Raw genomic sequence first — 12738 nt, 5'->3', positions numbered from 1 at the left:
TTTAATCCATGGGAAACATTTCTTAAAAATTATCTTTAAAACTTATTTAATCTACAATCCTGTTTGGCTGATGGCATTTTTTTCACCATCACAATCATTAGCTTTTTCCCCATATGAGGCAAAGAAAAGCATTAGCTTTAAGAATGAGTATAAAGTTCTGAAAATATGTTTGCAGATGAAAATAGTTATTACATTCACTTAGGAAATATATTTACTAATTCATCGTAAGCTGCAGCTACATCTACTAATAAAACAAGCGCCTCCAAAAATGTCATTTTATTAAGAGGATAACTTGTCTTCCCATATGACAATTGTTATTTTCCAGTAAAATAAAGAATTCCAAAATGGGAGTGTCATATTCAGTGATTCTACCTACAGCAATGATTCTTTTAGGCTGGATAAGATAGCCAGGTATTTTCAAACAGGTTTCTTCTACTGTTTTCAATTAGAAAATTTAGCTAGAAATACTCGTTTTCATTAGGATGCTAACAAGCATTTGAAAAATTTTAGGAAATTGTGTTTGCCTTTATAATGTTAAATGTGTAAATTACATCTTAATGAACAGTGATGCCATCATTATGAGAGATGCCAATAAACAAATTTCAAGGTTTTTAAACCTTTTTATTCTTTAATATTTAGAAATATGGGATAAAATTTTAAAATTGCTAATACAAATTTCTCATCTTGATGAAGGTGTTTTTATATATTAAGTATAAGTACATATTTTCTTGCCTTTTTGTTGTATTCTTTTAACCTCCTATCTTGGGATAAGCTTGAAATATGCACTATCCACAGTACAAATCTCAAAAGTAAGGTTGGGTTGTTCAATATAGATACCTTCCAAAAGGGCCAAGAAGTACAACAATAAAAAGTTGACATAATTTAAAAGAAAGTTCTGTCTTGTAAAAACGTTTGCATAGTTTTTACCGCTAGTGGCCTGATCCTTGATCCTTATTTAAGGCAAATGCCTTTTATGAAAGGACTGTGGGTCTGGGCCGTCAGAATTTATTTTTATTAAATGTTGAAATTGTATTATTTATGGTACATTTCTATAATTTCCTGAAAAATAGGTCATCCTTTTCTTTAAGAAAATACCCAATTTTAACGATTAGCTTCTGATTTGGTTTGAAAGTCACCAGTACTGAGTACAACCTAAATGACAATGAGCACAGATATTTATTGTACCTTTGGTGTCTGTTAGTATGATCTGTCAGAAACACGAGATCTACACGAACGCTTCATGTCACAAAATATACGTCACAGTACTTGAATACCTTACGAACACAAAAAATGAACGAATTCTAATTCTATTTGCTTAGGAATACTACTGCTACATTTGAGAGTAAGATTATTAGAATTTTAAAATATCAGTTAAACAGTGTAACAGATGTGTGAACTAATGTAACATTAAGACAGTATAAAATGGTAGCCCAAGTGGCTCAACCTCCATTTTCCAGCTGCTAAATATTACTTTTTACATTTATATTCAAAATGTTTCTTTAAATTAGAGCTTCAACTGTATGTTTTAAACAATTAGCTTGAGAGACAACGTTCTGAGTTTAGCAGAGCCAAACCTCATCAAGAAAATAATTTACTGAGAATGAAAGATTATCAGAAAAGTAACATTAATTTGATGGCACAAGGATTTAATCCTGTGCAAATCACGTTCAAAATTTCCATTAAAGCTTCTATAGAAATATGTGCATAATGAGAAATGAACAGTTAATAAAATCCAAACCATACACATGTGATGTGCTACTTTATATAATAGCAGCGTAGACTATATTAAATTTTAGATAAGTATCGATCTTTTTAAAAAACGTGTTTCTTTGCTTATGCAAAGAATTACAACTTAATACAACACTCTGTGCTAATAGGCATGTGATAAGAAGAATAAAACACCTCGTGGAAGTAAGGACTATCTGTTTTCAAGTAAAATATATCAAGATGTCCAAAGTTAATACACAGACAAAAAAGTAAACGAAAAATTGCACAAGTTTGTTTACTACCAGAATATATTTTAAATGAGGAAATCAAACCTTCTGCTTTTTTTTCTGATCTGATGAGCACATGTCCTGGGTCCTCACTACAATGATCTTATTTTGGAGGCATTACGGTGTGGAAGGTGGTTTGGGAGATGAACAGGATCCTTGACTATCAAAACTGTTCGCCCGGCCAGGTAACTGAAAGACAATAATTTCATAATGTATGACCTAGTATAAAAATAATAAAGTGGGTAATTATTGCTACCTTTTATTTACTTTTTAAAATTTTATTTTTATTGATTTCAGAGGAGAGAGAGGAGAAACATCAATGATGAGAGAGAGAGAGAGAGAGAGAGAGAGAGAGAGAGAGAGAGAAGAGAAACATCAATCATTTGTCCCCTGCACGCCTCCTACCGTGGATCAAGCCTGCAACCTGGGCACATGCCCTGACCAGGAATTGAACCTTGATATCCTGGCTCATAGGTCGACACTCAACTATTGAGCCACACCAGCCTGGCTATTGCTACCTTTTAACAGTGAATATTCATTCATGATATGCAAGCCTCTGAAGAGAAAATATACATAACTCCCCCTGCCCTCCACAACTCACCTCCTGAAGTCACATGAGAGGACACAAATATATCATAGAGATGTAGGCAGGGTATGGTACACAGATGGTATGCAGAACAGCCAGGCATGGACAACTATTCCTTTCACATTCTATGACAGGAGCTTAGTTCTTATTGTAAATTAATTACTGGTTTACTGTAATGGGGGAGGGGCGTTGGTGGCAATTGCTAGGTAAATGCAATAAGAGATTCTAGACACAAGAGACTGCATTTCACTTGCTCCAAAGCAGAAAGTGACTTTCATAGGAGCAATTAATGAGATGACAGGGACTAAGTTTGGCAAATGGGAGCCACAAGTGATGAAGAATAATTTCTTTCAGTCCCCAAATATTATGTGTATTTTAAAAGTTTAGTTACAACAGAATAAATTCATGATCATCTAGGTAGAAGTAACCAGATTTTCTAAATGCTGCTTTAGTCTCTGTCCCACCAACTTACCCAGCTCTGGAATTGTTCCCTTCTCATTTTAATCCTTTCTCTGGCAACAAAACACATAATTACACACGCATCACTTTCCCACAGTGCAAAATCCAGCCAGTTCTTAGGTCTCTAGTCCATATGTTCTGTTTGACCATTGAATGTAGGTACAGGAGTTGGATAAAAGGTGCTGTTTGCTGGAGAAAGTATATTTACATATTTTAGTCCACTTATCCTCTGATACTCCACTGCTAGAAAAATATCTGGGATCTTCTGATATCCATATTGTAGCTCATTCTTCCTGTATACCCTACAATGACTGACACAAATACATGCCTAGTCCATAGCTCCCCTTCATCAGATAAACGTGTAACTGCTTATTAAACAGTCATATGTCATTATCATATGCCCTGGGTTGCACAACATATGTTTTTTCATTAAAGTTCTTGCTCCCATTACCTCATTTCTCCCTACATAGTGCCTGTGAAGTCTGAGGGGCATGCATTTCCATTTTCATTAACTATGGAGAAATGCAGCTGTAGGCAGAGAGAGTGGTCTGCCCAGGATTATCCAGCCAGAGGAGCAAGGATTAGAATCCACGTCTCCCCTTCAGTGTGGTTCTCTGCCCAGCAAATTTTACTCCCATGCCTAGATTCTTAAAATTAATATATACTTTTCACCCAGCCAGTGTGAACCAGGGGTCACTGGTTTGATTCCGCTTGGGGCACATACCCAGGTTGTGGGCTCGATCCCCAGTGGAGGGTGAGCAGGAGGCAGCCCATTGATGTTTCTCTCTCTCATCAGTCTTCCTACTTCTCTATCCCTTTCCCTTCATCTCTCTCTTTAAAAAAGTCAATAAAAACATATTTATAAAAATAAATTAATATTCACTTTTCAATCCTTAAATAAAAACAAAGATGAAAATCAGGAAAATGATCGTAAATGTACAATAAGCAGTAGAGTATACTTTATACTTTAGCCAAAAACACTGTTAAAATAAAATACAACCTTCCCAAGACTCACTGAACTATTTAGAGGATATACTTGTCTCTCTGAACCACCCTAGGGGTAAGTGCTGTGTACATGTGCATTTGTGTGAGTGTCTGACTTTTAAATGATGAGATGAGGTAAACATGTGAAACACACACACATAAGCAGATATCTATGATGACAGTTCACCTCTGTTATCTGAGCATGCAATATTCACACCACATTCATCCAGTTTTCTCTATAATGTCCTAAGTAACACGGCCAAGGTCACATTTTTGTGACTAAGCTAAGATTAGGACCTGAGCCCACTGGCATTTAGTAGTTAATTACACTGCACCCAGTGCCAGAACAAGAAGCAGAATCATATCCACAGCGAGATAGCAATACATCGTCCACTTACCACGTGGTTATCATAACTGTTCTTTTTATTGAATTGCATAAATTCCATCATCTGCCAACATGCATCACCTCTCAGTTAACCAGGTCATATAAATGACTCACTCTGTGACTCTTCCAGAGGCTCCAGCAATTGCCTTTCCATCTAGCAACATTCAGTGTTTCGAGTAGACTGACAATTAACTTCACGGCTAAAAATCCTGACAGAAGCTGGTATTGATACCCATTCTGGTGAAATAACTATTATTATAATCGAAGCTAACACTGCATCACACTCAGGGCTAAGAGTTCAACATTCAGCATGTTATTTAGTTTTACTCTCTCCGTTTACTACTATGACAGAGTAATAGCAGAACTTAGGTTAAAGTAACTCGCCCCAAGCTTCTCCAATATGTAGTCACACAGCACAGACACGCTTTGGTCTCAAACAAGCGGACGCCTCTATATTTAAAAAATCTGTGAGCACTTTTACTTCCTGGCCAGAGTTGGGGTAGATATACCTGTCCTCCTACATAGATGAGTGGTATTCATTGACAGGACCTCTAGTTAGGGTTTCTGGAGAAGTTTAGGTGAGGTGGCGGTTTTCACAAAAGGAAAGCACCAACATTCCTTTTCCAGTTAGTAATGAATTTACTGGAGTGCCCCACCATTCACTGATTAAGTTTTCCCGCTATGGAAAGAAAATAATAGACTTGCAGTTTTTAGGAGCTTACTGTCCAAAGGAATATCAAACCCAGAAAGTTGAGTGATTTTGGAAATCTAACAAGAAACACAGAACTTTGAATACTGGATGACAGAGCCTGTGGGGGCAAAGCAAGAGAAACATCTGTGCGGTGTTTTTTAAAAAAATAGGTGAATATATAAAACATCAGAGAATGGTTAGCAGATAACATATTTAAGCAAAAGGGATTTTAAATAGAGAGTAGGTGTCAGGGAATCACACTCACCTCCAGCAAGGGGTGCCAATGTGTTATTGGTTTTCGGTGATAGGCCAGCATTTCATTCCAGTGGTCTCGCCCAAGGCCCTCAGCGTCCAGTCCTGTTCTACACACTCCTATGACCTCATTGTGTCCTACCCTACAATTCAGAGCATGTTACATTTTCATTTCCATATTCAAAGATACGTGGCGTTTCACACATCTTAGCAGAATTTTAAACATATGATTTAAACACTAGATTTTGTGACAGGTTCTAAATGATTTTGCAAATCAAACTACTTTAGGGCAAATAAAAAAAATCTCAAGTAAACTAAAAGTTACTAAACAGAAGCAGCATTCAAAAATGAATCTGTAAAGGTGCACACACAAACCATTTTGGTGCTTCGTAACTTGAGCACGTTGCACCATAATAAACATGATGTGAATGAGGAATGCCAGCTGGTCCCTATATGATGAGTTTCTTTCTTGGAAGCAATCCTATTAACGTTAAGTGATGTGAATCACAATCTTGTTCTTTCCACAAGGCTTAGTGTTTTGTAATGATGCTCATATTTCTCACCAAGACCTCAGTATCCACTTTTTTTTTTTTGTATAAATGACCATATTTAATCGACTCTTAATGATGTGTCAGTGAATGTTATACTTGTACTATAATTAAACAGGGCAGGGCTATGTTCAGTTCCACCGATTTATCATTGCATAGCAGCTGAGCATACTGAACAACATTGCTATTTTCCATTCATGTCCTGTTTTTACAGCAACAAATCAAAATAACAATGACAGTTAGTAGTTTGGGATCTTATTATATACCAGACACTGTTCTAAGTAATTTAAAGGTACTGCCTCACTTAATCCTCACACCAAGACAGTGAGTGGCATCACCATCATCTCATTTTACAGACAGAGACAAACACCCAGAAGTCCAGGGACCTGCCTGCCTTACACGCTTAGTAAAAGGTTGAGGCAGCATTTGAATTGAGATAATTGACTCAAGTGTGCAAGTGGTTAGGTTGCTTCTCAAGAATGGAGTATAGTTTAAAGGCATTTCTAAAGGTTATTTTGACAGACATCTCTAAGGAGACTTTGAGGTTATTTTTAGGACATTTCATTACTTTCTTCCTGTCATTGATATTGGTTTTTATGTTTACTATCATTTTTCCTCAATATTAAGTTTCCCAAACAAATATACTTTTAAAAATAAGTTTTTTTTTTCATCTTCCTGTTTTGTATATTGTCAGGATCCATTTTCCCTAAACTTGTCTGAATGACAAATTCTCCATTGGATCTACCTGCAATCACTGTGGTGAGAAATCAATAGGAGTCATTTTCTTGGTAAAGCAGGACAAGGGCTCCCAATGAAAACAGCACAACATGTTTAGCGTTTGAAATTTCAGCTAACTCAAGAGCTCTCTCTTTCTTAGGTAGGATAGCTTTCTTTGTAAACTGTGATATAATTTAATTTCAAATATTAGGTGATACGTGTCATTTTATTTTTCACTGCTTCATTTTGTTAGCTCTGAGCCAGAAGATAGCATATTAATTTCTCAAGGTTATAGGGTCCTGGTTACTACCATTTTCATGGTCCTATATAGTGGACGCTCCTTTAAAATATTTACATATGTGTATTCCACTCCACTTGTGTTATTATTAGAAAAAAATAAATGTAACAAGATACTGTCTATTGCTGATAATTTTGTAGGTTAAACATACAATAGTCCTTTCCAAAAAGGATTTATTAATATGAAAAGCAAAACAATAGAAAGAAGTATAGAGCAAGGACCAAAGAAGAGTTATGAATGTTTAAGGTGGGACAAGAGTTCAGAGGAAGAAGAGGTGGGTTAGCAGAGAAAGACAGAACTGGTGACTTGAGCAGGGCTGTAAGGCATGGGTGGGATGAGATACACAGAGCGAGGTGATACTATCTCAGATAAGGGAAGGGTGGGAAGATAAAAGGTAAGGGCTGCAGTAGGAGGAACCTTCAGAGCTGTACCTGGGAGTTTGCAATTTCTCTCATGAAAGGAGAAGTGACTCCATGTGTGTGAGCTGGAAGAGCTGGCCACACAGCAATGTTTTAAGATAGATGTGAGAGCATCAAGGCTGCATTCCTATGGCCACTAGTCAATTTCTCCTCTTAATGCTCACTGTTCACAGTTCCATATTATGCTGATGTTTTACAAATGGGAAAAGCAAATCCCCAAGAGATTGCATAACTTTCCCTTTCACACAGCCAGTTAATGATAGAGCTCTGATAAGAATCATAATATTCATATTCTAGCCCAGTTGGAAAAACAAACTCCGTGGATTTTAATTTCTGTTGCCACTGTCAAAAGGCTTCACACAGTGCTTTCTATAATGTGTTCCATACTGCGTCTGTGTACCCATTCTTTCACCAGCCCCAGGTGTCCCATTCTTCAACTTAACAGTGACTTCTTTTGGAGAAGAAAAAAAAAAAGAAATATTATAACATGGAATAAATGAGTTTAGAATGAATAACGTTTTCCTCTTCCAATGGACATTAAAACCACTACAGTGGAATATGGTTTGCATATAACTGAACATGACTGTTCATCAGTGAGTACACAGATACACGTACCTGTCATAATCCATGACCGCGATGGAGAGGCTGACCTGCTCCACATTCTCCGGAGGGATGTCAAAAATAATGGCCTCATTGTACACAGGGTTTAGAGTGTTTTTCTTTGTAGTTGTTTTCCTCTTTTTTAATCTTCGACCCTCACACATCAGAGACACTTTGACATAAGGATCTAGGAGTGGGAAGGTAATTTTGTTAAAATACAGGTAATAGTATGAAGTAGAAATAAAATTGCTGTTAATTATTACTAAGAAAAGTGGCACTTAAACTATTTAATATTACCAGTTTTAAATTCAAATGACTTAATTGGGGGCAGTAGACTCTCTAGGACTTCTTACTTTAAGTAAAAGCATTTATCTTGAATGAACTGGAAAATAATGAACTTGATCTCACTATTTGTACTATAACAGAGAAAACTCACTTGTTTCTCAAGAGCCAATCCAGAGCTACAATGAGTCTTTTAGTCATAGCTATTTGAGGACACAGCGTGTTAGAAGTGATTTCTAAGGAATAGGATCCTAACAAGTAAGGATAATTATATTAAAGTTAATTTCTTTCAAAATAATTTACAATAAGAATACTAAAACGTATGAAAGAGCAATACTCTATCTAGACCAGTATATATAGTCATAACAAGTAGAAATTAGAAAGCAACAACTACAATAGCTGGCATTTTCTTCAATCACTGTAAAAGATACTACAATCAGAGGTCTCATTTTAATCATAGCATTAGTGCTTAGTAACGATCTCAGATTGAAGAAATGATTACTACACATAATTATTAGATGCTCAAGAGCATGCAAAAAGAGGGCAATATGTGCCTTAAAGATGGCCACAAGGAAGGTTTCTATTATGACATTGTTTATATGATGCCAACTGGAAAGAGAAAAATTTAGTTGGGTTATATTTGTCTCTACTGTCTTACTCCTGACACCTTACGTAGAACAACTGTTACAGTACAATAGAAAGTTATATAGTATTACACAAAAGTTTTTTTAAAAAAACCTTTACTTTTTATAAAAAGAAGGCATGGCTTTGGGAGGGGGTGTTGGCATGGTAGATGGTTAAAACAATCCATTTCTAAGCTCTATCTTTATGTTTTTATTTTCTGGTCATCCTCCAACTATAGCACCACCTCCTTTTCTCTTTCCACCAATGTAATAATAAATCTTATTTCCTTAGAATAGGCCAAAATGATGGCAATATTAATTTAGTTGAGCAAATTAATGTTTTTTTTGATCTTTAGAAAAATGTATCTATGTATTTTATAAGCATATCCTCCATGGGTTAAAAACATATTTTGTGGCTCGAATTGAGGTATGGAGAAGAAAACAAGGTGAAAGGGCAATGTTCAATGGCTATTTTCCATTTATTTTCATTTATTTATTTTGCAAAAAAAATGTATATATTTAGATTTTTCAATAACTTGAAGTATGTTCTAAGGAAGAAGCTCATTTTTGTGATCTATTTTTGTGTATGAGCCCCTAGGCTTAGGCATTTCATTAACAATGGGAACAAGGCCTGGTTTATCCTTCCATGCCCCCATCGTGTCTCTGATGACATTTCTCTACTCTACTCATGACAAGGATAATTTGCCGGCTCCTGAGTTGATTCACAAGCCTTTTGTGAGAATTAATGAGGTGGTGTTCTTAAAGCACGCACTCATCTCATAAAAAGCCTCACATAAATAAAAAGTAATCTTGTACTTAATTACAACTTTGATGCTGTTTGCTTGTCTCAAAATTGGATCTCTTTTGATTCGCGATAGAAAGAATAGAATAAACAATAATTTGCGAGTACACTGTTTAACTTAAGTTCTTCAATATTTGTTGACCCAATAATTTTTCTTGAGTTATTTAAAAATAAATGTGGAATTTACTTACTTTCTTCTACATTTATATATCAACTATGTATTGCAAATTAAAAAAGAAAAATGAATAGGCCCATGAACTCAGACAGTGGGGTGATGAAGGCCTGGGGTGGGGAGTGGGAGTGGGCTGGAGGGAGTCAATGGGGGGAAAAAAGGGACATAATCTTCAACAATAAAGATTAGAAAAAAATAAAAAATATATAAACAATAAAATGGCAACAAATACAATAAATAAATAGTAAATCTTGACATAGTTCAAAAGTCAAGATGCTAGAAAAGGATGTGCAATAAGAAGTCGCTCTCCCATCTGTCTCCATACCTCTCAACTCCAACCCCAATTTTTTTGTGTACCATTCCAGTATTTATTTATGCTAATATTAGCAACATGAACATATATCCTAAAAATTCCCATTCTTACATAGAAGGGAGCATGATATCCATATTTACATTTGCATCTTATTTTTTTTAATATATATACTAAATCCTGTCCCTCTTTCCACACCAGAATTTAGTTTCCTCAGGCTTTTTGTAATGCAAATTTAGGGGGTATTTTTGTTCTTAAGAACCACAACATTATAAATTGCCCCCCATGTCATCCTTTATTGTATCTCTATTACTATTTATTATTTCTGTTCATTTCAACAAATGGTTACTGACCTCTCTACTCTGCTCTTATTTTTCCTTCCCCAGAGTATGCCAAAGGTCACATATTCAGTTATAAATAATCCTCCAGAACTGCAATGATGTAAATGAAGGGATAAAAGAATGATGTGGCTTTAATACTAACAAAGTTAGCACAAAAAATATTTCTTTCAAGAATGATTTTAAGAAACTTCAAGAAGCATTTATTTATTTTATTATTTCTTTCCATCCCTTAGAACATACTTCCAATTATTGCCAAATTTTTAGTTAGGTAGTAAGAATGCAAATGCAAATGGTGTTCTTGAAACCTGGTTATTCCTCTGCAGATCAGGTTAGGGAAATAAATTCAGTCTAAGTATGTCTTCAAGTGGTCCCCAGTCATAAACTAATGCAAGTTCGAAGTACATGCCTTCAAGTCCAAGAATTGTCTTTTATAAGCAAGTGATTAGCTGCAAGTAGGGAATTGGATAGTAAATCATATACTTTTCTTTTTTTAAAATATATTTTATTGATTTTTTACAGAGAGGAAGGAAGAGGGATAGAGAGTTAGAAACATCGATGAGAGAGAAACAGCGATTGGCTGCTTCCTGCACACCTCCTACTGGGGATGTGCCCGCAACCGAGGTACATGCCCTTGACCGGAATCGAACCTGGGACCTTTCAGTTTGAAGGCCGATGCTCTATCCACTGAGCCAACCCGGTTTCGGCAGTAAATCATATACTTTTCAGAAAGATTTAATCAGTAGAGGAAGAAATAAAAATAAAAACCCAAGTTCAAAGTCAATCTATTTGGTAACACCGTTTAAAATTTTGTGATGATAATGCAAATAAAAAAGGTTATTTGGAGCACTTTCGTTGGTAATCTCTTTGTCCACTTTTATAGTACCCTAATATAGACAAATGAACTCATTAATTCCATCGCCACACATACTTTTGGGTAGGTACATGGACTATTTTATTCGGGAATGTATCTTTGGCTCACTAACCACTCTTGTGCATACCTGATGCGCCAGTAATATCCATAGCCTTCAGATTTCTGCACTTGATGACCGTCAATGTCATACGTCCAGCAGTTGGCAAATAACAAAGGGAAAACATGATTTCACCCAGGTCTACGCTTTCCTAGAAAGGCAATTGGTAATGTTAGCAATTTCAAACACCAGAGAGTGAATACAAAATGTAACTGAAGGGGTTAAGTGAAAAATCACTTTAATAGAATATTTGAATGTCATTTTAAATTGTTTTATTGAGGATACAAATAACATTGCGAGAAAGCTGTTCCACGTGGAGAAAGAAAAGAGAATATATCCTATCTCAGATATTTACTTAACATCTCTACTTGTATTTCTGTTTTGAAAAGTATATTTTTATTGATTTCATAGAGGAAGAAAAGGGAGAGATAGAAACATCAATGGTGAGAGAGAATCACTGATTGGATGCTCCTGCACGCCTCCTATTGGGGATCTAGCCTGCAACCTGGGAATGTGCCCTGACCAGGAATTGAACCGTGAAATCCTGGTTCATAGGTTGAAGCTCAACCACTGAGGCATGCCAGCCAGACCCCACTTGTATTTTTAACAAGAATCTCAAACTTAATAGAATCAAAACCAGACTGTTGATTCCACTCATTCCCCATCACCTTCTGAAACCAATGCCTCTGTCAGTCTTTCCACAATCAGCAAATAGTAGCATAATTCATCCAGAGGTTAGAGCCAAAAACCCAGCAGGCACTTTTATTCTTAGCTTTCCCTCATGCCTACATCAAACCCATGTCTTATCTACATTATCTACAAAATGTATCCCAAATTACTGAGTTTCTTTTCAACTATATTACTACCATTCAAGCCATTATCACCTCTTACCAGGACTATTTCATTAGTCTCTAAAATTGACCTCCCATTTCATGAGTTAGCCTTCATACAGTGGTCAATGAGGTTATTTAGAAATACAAATCAAATTATTTCACTTTCCTACTTAATACCATCTAAAGGTTCGTGACTATACTGTAATAAAATTAAAATTATTTACCCTGGCATGTAAGTGGGATAACTATAAATCCTGGTGTATCTGGGAAATTCTGGCTTTCTACCTATTGTCTGGTATAATTATTAAGAACATCCTATTTAATTCTTATACATGTCTTTGTTTGGACAATGCATTACAAAGTTGTACATACAGGGTCCTGTGTGATCTGGACCATGCCTCTCTCTCTAACTCTATCTCTTGCCTCTCCCCTCAGCTCACTCTGATACAGATACAAAAGCCTTTTTGCCTTTTT

The 12738-nt window shown here is 35.9% G+C and overlaps 1 protein-coding gene across 1 annotated transcript in view; it reads right to left on the bottom strand.

Moving 5' to 3' along the window:
• Positions 1 to 2111: 2111 nt before the first annotated feature.
• SYT10 (synaptotagmin 10) overlaps positions 2112 to 12738 on the bottom strand; it is a 64674-nt gene continuing 54047 nt past the window's right edge. Inside the window, exons 4-7 of the mRNA XM_008140549.3 lie at positions 11462 to 11582; positions 7949 to 8120; positions 5365 to 5494; positions 2112 to 2183 (exon numbers count right to left, since the gene is read on the bottom strand). Coding sequence (XP_008138771.1) covers positions 2112 to 2183; positions 5365 to 5494; positions 7949 to 8120; positions 11462 to 11582 — 495 coding nt within the window. The remainder of the gene's footprint in view (positions 2184 to 5364; positions 5495 to 7948; positions 8121 to 11461; positions 11583 to 12738) is intronic.

The sequence above is a fragment of the Eptesicus fuscus genome, chromosome 7 (genome assembly GCF_027574615.1).
Source record: "Eptesicus fuscus isolate TK198812 chromosome 7, DD_ASM_mEF_20220401, whole genome shotgun sequence".
In the NCBI taxonomy this organism is placed as follows: Eukaryota; Metazoa; Chordata; class Mammalia; order Chiroptera; family Vespertilionidae; genus Eptesicus; species Eptesicus fuscus.
The sequence above is the reverse complement of the archived record's forward strand: the minus strand, read 5'-3'. Positions and strand labels throughout refer to the sequence as shown.